We start from the raw sequence: 8063 nt of genomic DNA, 5'->3' as shown, positions 1-8063 counted from the left end.
CGTATGTGAAAACATACCTGGCAATAAAGCTCATTCTGATTCTGATTCTGATTCTGACATCAGCAGCGAACCGTACCGGAGTTCACATGAACCGTACCACAGACCACCCTTTTTAAAGCGGACTCGGGTACGGTTCGCGGGTGCGCACCCGAGTTCGGAAGACAGCGTTCACATCATCCAAACTGAACCGAACTCTGACGTCAATCGAACCCGGGTGCGCACCAAAAGTGCTAGTGTGAAAGCACCCTTAAACCCTTGACTAAAATATTCACAATGCAAGCATTTACATTGCTGATGGAATCTGAATTATGAACTTGATTTAATTTACAACAATGAAGCATTTTCACACAGAATTGAATTAACATATCACAGCCACATTATTGCTTTCTTTTCTTTTCTGTTCATTTGTTTGTTTGTTTCTTTTGTTCTTCCTTTTGTTTGTTTTTGCTGGTTTGTTTCATTCATTCTTTTTCTTTTCTTTTTCTTCTGTTTCTTGACTTTTTGTTAATTTGTTTGTTTGTCCCTTTTTTGTTCTGAATGTTTGATTGTTCTTTTTTATTTCATTGTTTTATTGTTCTTTGATTGTTCATTGTTTTATTTTTTCAATTTATTTGTATCTTTGTTTCTTTCATAGAAATCTCTTCATGCATGACTTTCTTTAATTTGCTAATTTCTTTCTTTTGTTCTTCATTTTGTTTGTTTTTGTTCTTTTGTTAATTTCTTTTTTCTTTTGCTCTTTGTTTCATGACTTTAATTTGTCATTTTTTCTTTTGTTTTAATTTTGTTTTACTTTGTTTTTTAGTTCTTTCATTATTTTTTGTTTCTTTTGTTTCTTGCTTGCTTGCACAAAAACTGAAAGGGTTTTCATGCAGACTGAACTAACATGTCATATTTTGTTTTCTCCATTTATTTGTTTGCTTATTCTTCTTTGTTTCTTTCTTTAGTTAATTTTCTTGATCTTCTTTCTTTTATTCTTCGGTATTTGTTTTTGTTGGTTTGTTTAATTCATTCTTTGTTTTCTGTTCATTTGTTTGTCTTTTTTTTTTAGTTCTTTCATTGGTTTTTATTTTATTTGATCAGTTTCCTGCTATCTTTCTTTCTTGATTTTCTCCTTTATTTCTTTTATTTTTGGCTGCATGGCTCTCTGTCATGCTGAGATGGATTAAGCAAGGTTGTAATATAATGGAGTCGCCATGGAGAGAAGCAGATAACTGTGTATTAGATGTGCGTCCTTGACCCCTGCCCTTGACCTCTGTCACAGGTCAGCGCTGATGTGGGGTTAAACACACATTTATTCATTGCTGTGTCTGAGATCAGGGCAGTATGTGGGGGTTTATGTGCGTGTTCAGTGACATATACACCAGTAGTCTGATTATTGTGAATAACAGTATTGAGCTAAATGTTACAATATGCTCTCTTCTGTCCCATTTACATGCCATTTGCCATTGTTTTTATTATTTGCTAAGAAATGTGATTCTTTTACTGTCGTTTTGTCACTTGTTTGCTAAACTACAACACAAAATGTTCTTGTTAAATGCAGTAGGTCTGTTTGTTTCTACTACTGTTTTTGTCCTGCAACTATAGTTTTCACTTTGTCAGAAGTGTCTACAATGTCTCCTTTCCAGTGTTTCTGACCAATCCGATCAATAATGCGCATGATGTCTGTGTTGCATAAAGCTTTAAGCATACTTGGCCGCGTGACAATTTTTTTAAACTTAAAGCAACTTGCACTGACATTTCCTAAAAGAACTACTTAAATGTCCTAATTTAACTAAGGCAAAATCCTGGCTTAATCTAAACCCTGTCTGTGAAAGCAGGTCCAAGTGATTTTCTGTTCTGCCATGTTTTTTAAGCAATGCATGCAACACTAGCACATGCGCACGTAAGGCCCAGTGATATATAGCTACTGTTATTATGGGCATAAACACAGTTTTGTGTTGACATGAGATCCAGCTTAATCACAGTACTGCCATAATGGCATTATAAGGCTACATGTAAAAACATGAACATGAATGAGTTCCTGTCCTGTGCAGGTGTTGATCAAAGAGCAGTGGATGAAAGACCTGATTGAAGACATTGTGTTTTAATGAAGGATTGTGTGATGTGTTTCATATGCAGATGTTTTCACCTCTTATTCACTGAGTTGCATCAGTATTTAACAGGTTTATTTGTTCAGATAATGAGCATGTTCAGTGTTTCCATGATCTTTTGCCACGCAAATCTGTCAAGAACATGTTTGAGAGTTGAGTAGTTTATGCAAAACAGCAAAATATGTTCAAATATCTTCATTTACCTGTAAACATGGTTGTTTACATTTAAAATGTGCATGTTTTAAAAATGTAAATATTGTATAATAAATAATAAGTAATAAAGTAATAAATACTGGTCAATACACCCATATACAAAGTGTTAATGTATTTCATTTTCACTATAGTTTACTCGAATAGATATAAATGAGTCAAAAAGTGTTGCAGTAAATTTATTATATTATTATATTATATTATATTATATTAATTATATTATATTAAACCAAATTTATTATTTAAATTTATTTAAAAAAGCTTTATTTTCTGTATGTAAATTTTAATTTAATTTAATTTAATTTGTCATGCTTTTTGTATTAATTACTTATCTCTAAAGCATGTTCTTGACATAGTTGACCTGATACAGCACAGAAACACACACACACACACGGTCATTATCTGAACAAATAAACCTGTCAAAATGTAATTTCTTATGATTTTTCATTCATTTTATTTTAGACCTGGACATGTTTTCATGAGATTTACCCATTTGCAAGAGCGTGTTTGTGTGGGCAGCATGTATTGCCATGTTTTTGGCCATGCTTGCATCATATGCCTACATGTTAATCCCGTGTGTGTGTTTGTGCAGAGCTGCCAGAGAACTGGACAGACACGCGGGAGACGCTGCTGGAGGGGATGGTCTTTCAGCTGAAGTATCTGGGCATGACGCTGGTGGAGGAACCCAAAGGAGAAGAGCTCTCAGCCGCTGCTGTCAAGAGAATCGTTGCCACAGTAAGACAAACACACATCACCAGCCAATGAAAGACTGAAATGAATGACAGGGCAAAGGTCATGTACACTTTTTAAATGTAGTCATTATGCTTTCTTCTGAGGCCTAAAATATGCTTTATTGTCCTCAAGTAGGATGATCCTGGAGTTTCACTTTCTGTCATCTTAACCAGACTACCATACACTCTGAAAAATAAAGGTTCTAAAAGGGGGTTAGAAGAGCCATTTGAGTTTCCTTGCAGTGAACAGTTCTTAAAAGAACCGTTTTTCTTAGTGTGAAGAACATTTTAATTCTCTAAAGAACCCTTTTCCACTATAAAAACCCTTTTGTGCAATTGAAAGGTTCCATGAATTTTAAAGGTTCTTCGTGGAACCATCAGTGTAAGGGGAAAATGCAACAAAAGTGTAGAGTTTGATGCCTTTAAGTAACATACACAGCTCTAATGTGTCTCTTATGCTTTGTAAGTGGTGCTAATGGGAGTGTGTGTGTCTCAGGGGATTTCTGGGTGTGGTTCTGTGTGTTTCAACAGGCTAGATCCTGTCATGACGTAATGTTGTTTTGAGGTTATTAAACACACTCCACATTGTTGCGATTCAGCAGTAAAAATCAGTTGCATACCGAATGGACTATGCAAGTCTGTGTGCGAGTCAGTGCATTCAAAACCAGATGTGGAATCTTCCTACTTGATAACTATAAATGTGATTGATTGTTTGACTTATTGAAGATGATGTGTAAGAAAACAAATGAGAGTAGGGATGTAACGATTACCGGTTTGACGATAAATCATGATAAAATTCCTCACGGTTAGTATTACCGTTTCATCTTTTAATTATCATTAAAACCGTATTAGATAACCGCGATTTGAACAACTCGCGATAAATAAATGCTTTCCAGCATAAAGCACAGTTTTCAGTAACAGTAACAGTCACACAGCAGCAGAGTAGTTTCGTTTTGAGTGAAAACAAGGTAGAAAAGCTGGGAGGTTTTAAAAGAGTGCTAAGGGAATTATACAAATATATGAATTAATTAATTATATGAACGTACCTCTGATGGTTCTGACTGTCTTCAGAAACGATTCGACGGCATTTTGTTTTCATCTTCGCTCCATGTAATACCTAAAAGGAAGTGTTCTTAATCGCAATACTGCTTTGTCGGCGGAGGTTACGGGAAACGGCTCTAATTCAGCTTTTCCATAAGCGCCACCTGCTGTTAGCGAGTGGATTTACAGAGACTTATATTTACATTCAGCCTGTGTGCAGTTTCTGTCTGGCCAAAAACGGACCGAATTTGTATGCCCTGCTGTAAATTTTGACCGGTTGATGAAAAACAAGCTTATGCGGATTCTACACATTTAAACAATACAGATGTTATCTAGAATTATTTATTCATTTATTAATCAATTATCATTTTGACATATCTTTTCTTTATTTAAAGGCTGAAATGTGAGGTTTACCTTTTTATTAAACTTTTTCAAAGCTTTATTTGAACATTTACATTAGATATTTGAACATGCTATTAGATAAACTGTTGTCAGTCATGTTGTCATTTAAAATCCGGACATCATTGGTAATGTTATTGTTTTAGTGATTATGCAAACAAAAAGTAATTTTATTTGTTGTTTGTTGATTTTTAAATATAAAACTTGGTGAAGTGATTTATGTGTTGGTACTTTTTTAACATCTCCAGCACATTTTAACAATACCGTGATAATACTGATAACCGTGATAATTTTGGTCACTATAATCGTGATTAGAAATTTTCATACTGTTACATCCCTAAATGAGAGTGCTACCTTTAGCTTAGCAGTTTAATTGTCAACAGTGAAGCCTCCTAGCAGCCAAATTGTGAAGGATAAATGATGCTGTGTTCTTCAGTGTACAGTTATCAGTAATTGTGACTTATCAGGGTATGACTTTCTGAATTCACTTAAAACATTAGGTGAAAATAAAGCATTTAAATGTTTTTTTTTATTTAAATATTTTTATTATTCAAAAATAAAAATTCACTCTTCTTCATATCAGATCCTATCAGATCATTCGGATGTAGTTTAGTGCATTTCAGTTACCAAATCAATAGCTCATAAAACTGCTATTCTGTTGTGTTTATTAAAGATTGAAAATATGATTGTTTTTAATGCATTCCATATTTTATATGACCAAGGCTTTAATTTTATCATGTTAATATAGCACATTTTTTAAAACTTAACATCTTATATGCAGTGTTATTTTAGTATTACTTACTATTATAGTATGTATACATTTTTTGAATGGGCTTTTATTTTGACATTTTCAGTTTTACATTTGACATTAGTAATTTTGTTTTTGCTTTTGTCATTTTTATAATTATTTTGTTATATTTATATTTTGCTTTAAATTATTATTATTATTATTTTAGTTTTAGTAATTTTATTACTTAAGCATTTTTTATTTCAGTTTGTTTATTTCGGAAACAACTAATGTTTTTTTTTTTCAAGCTGATTTTTATATTTTATTTTATAGCAGCCTTATTTTAGTTCAAGAAAGCTTTTAAAATATATTTAGTAAACAATAACAATAATATGCTCATTGTCCAAGATGCTGAAAAAACAAAAAATCTCATTTCTAAAATTTCCAAAATCTGATGGAAAATGGAAAATCTCTGATGAATATAAATCGTTTGATAGGTTCAGCAGGACAGCTGCTTGATAAAGCTGTGTTTTCTGTCTCTCTCTCGCAGGCTAAAGCTGGTGGGAAGAAGCTTCAGAAGGTGACGCTGAAGGTTTCTCCTCGAGGGATTATTCTCTACGACAGTGCATCAAACCAGCTAATAGAGAATGTGTCCATATACAGGTGAGTCACCTGCGGCTGTTTGACATGTTGCCCTGTCTGACACCGAGTCTGTGCTGTCTGTCTCTAGGGATGAAAATCATCAGGAATGTAGTGATTCGGCTTCAGGTTTCAAATGTCATATAATGGTTCCCTTAACAACTAGGGCTCCTAATTGGTCCCAAACATATAATCCAAAATACTAATATATATACATTACATTTACATTGTCATTTAGCAGACGCTTTTATCCAAAGTTTTTTGGTAACACTTTATTTCGATAGTCCACTTTAGACATTCTATTAACAGTAAGTAACTTTGCAACTACATGTCAACTAGCAGTTAGTAGAGTTTTAGTAGACTGTCTGCTTAATATCTTCTAACACTTTCTTTGTCAACTTATTCTACTAACCCTAAACCTACCCTAACAGTCTACTCTGAGAGTTAGTAGACATCTAGTTGCAAATGAATGAGAATTAGTTGACATGTAGTTGACATGTAGTTACAAAGTTACTTATAGTTAATAGAATGTCTAAAGTGGACTATCGAAATAAAGTGTAACCAGTTTTTTAAATGATCAAAATCATTGTGATATTTATGATGTTCAAAGAATTGCATATATATGGTTTACCCCATCTCTCTTTCAATAAAAAAAGAAAGGATTTGTTGTTGTCCGTTGAAATCCATCATTTATGGCGGTGCGACCTCAAGATTGCTGTGTTTTCATACAGACAGAGAGAGAGAGAGAGATGTTTGTGTCAGGATCCTCTATCGATCTGTGTCTCTGAGGCTCAGACAGACACACTCTGACCCTCACCTGGGACCGCAGCTATTATTGGAGTCTCGCATGCGCTCAGTGCGCTCAGACGCCGGCTGTGGTGTGTGTAATGAATAAACATGAGCGAGGTGTCGCCCAGCCGGTCTCTTCTCTCTAATTACACCAGCGATACTCCAATCATGTGGCTAATTTTCATGAAAACATGTCCAGGTTTCAATTCACCCTAAAATCAAAAATTATGTTCTGAAAATTAAGAAACGAAAATGAAGCCTACATGTAGATCCATTAAGATGATTTGCATTGTGACATTATTTTCATGACAAATATGCACATTCGCTCTTAAATTCTAATGTAGTGAGTGTAATGGCTTGCACAGACACTTGTATATAGCAGACCATCACGTCACCTCCTCTGAGATTTAAAAACGTGTACAAGCAGTGCTGAGCTCTTTGTGTTCAACACTCCATCAGCACTTTGACAGAAAGCTGACCCACCAAACCATAACACACACCCACACACACAGGATAGTTGGTCTGTGACTGCATCGTCTCTGGTTTCCTGTTGACATCTCTTTGTAATGTGCAGTAAACTCATGAACTCCTCCAGTGCTGATTTCTCCCCTCGGCCCTGAGTAAGAGCTGGCTCAGCCTGTCACAGGGCGGCCCCACAGCAGCAGGGGCGGGACTAATGACGGACGACCGCCATCTGTCCTGTTTCACATTTAAAAATTCACACACATACTGTACTTAGAGACACTTACAAAACCTTTCTCTGTCTCACACACAGGACCAGAGCATATGTATATATATGTTCTGGTCCTATTTCACAGTAATATTTCACAGTGTATATATATATATACACTGTGAAATATTACTGCAATTTAAAATAACTCTTTTATATTTGAATATATTTTAAAATGTAATTATGTAATTTATTTCTGATGCAAAATACTTAAAATTCAGAAACATTTCTTCGTATTATCAATGTAGAAAACTGTTGCTATGTGTGTGTATAACGATAATTAAATATATATATATATATATATATAACTCTTTTATATTTGAATATATTTTAAAATGCAATTATGCAATTTATTTCTGTGGTGCAAAACAGAATTTTAATATACTTATTTGCTGTGCAAGAAACATTTCTTTGTATTATCAATGTAGAAAACTGGTGCTATGTGTGTGTGTGTGTGTGTGTGTGTGTATAACGATAATTAAATATATATATTTAATTATCGTTATACACACACACACACACGTATAATAGAGAAACACCAGTTTTCTACATTGATAATACAAAGAAATGTTTCTTGCACAGCAAATAAGTATATTAAAATTCTGTTTTGCACCACAGAAATAAATTGCATAATTGCATTTTAAAATATATTCAAATATAAAAGAGTTATATATATATATATATATATATATATATAATTATCTATA

At 33.8% G+C, this 8063-nt stretch overlaps 1 protein-coding gene across 4 annotated transcripts in view; it reads left to right on the top strand.

Annotated features, from left to right (window-relative positions):
- Positions 1–8063, top strand: part of LOC107724600 (low density lipoprotein receptor adapter protein 1-B-like) — a 48533-nt gene that overhangs the window by 19632 nt on the left and 20838 nt on the right. For all 4 annotated transcript variants that reach the window (XM_016533589.1, XM_016533588.1, XM_016533587.1 and 1 more), the window contains exons 2-3: positions 2893–3035; positions 5749–5861. In XM_016533589.1, coding sequence (XP_016389075.1) covers positions 2893–3035; positions 5749–5861 — 256 coding nt within the window. The remainder of the gene's footprint in view (positions 1–2892; positions 3036–5748; positions 5862–8063) is intronic.

Source organism: Sinocyclocheilus rhinocerous, unplaced genomic scaffold (genome assembly GCF_001515625.1).
Source record: "Sinocyclocheilus rhinocerous isolate Xijiao unplaced genomic scaffold, SAMN03320098_v1.1 scaffold304, whole genome shotgun sequence".
NCBI classification, from domain to species: domain Eukaryota; kingdom Metazoa; phylum Chordata; class Actinopteri; order Cypriniformes; family Cyprinidae; genus Sinocyclocheilus; species Sinocyclocheilus rhinocerous.
The sequence above is the reverse complement of the archived record's forward strand: the minus strand, read 5'-3'. Positions and strand labels throughout refer to the sequence as shown.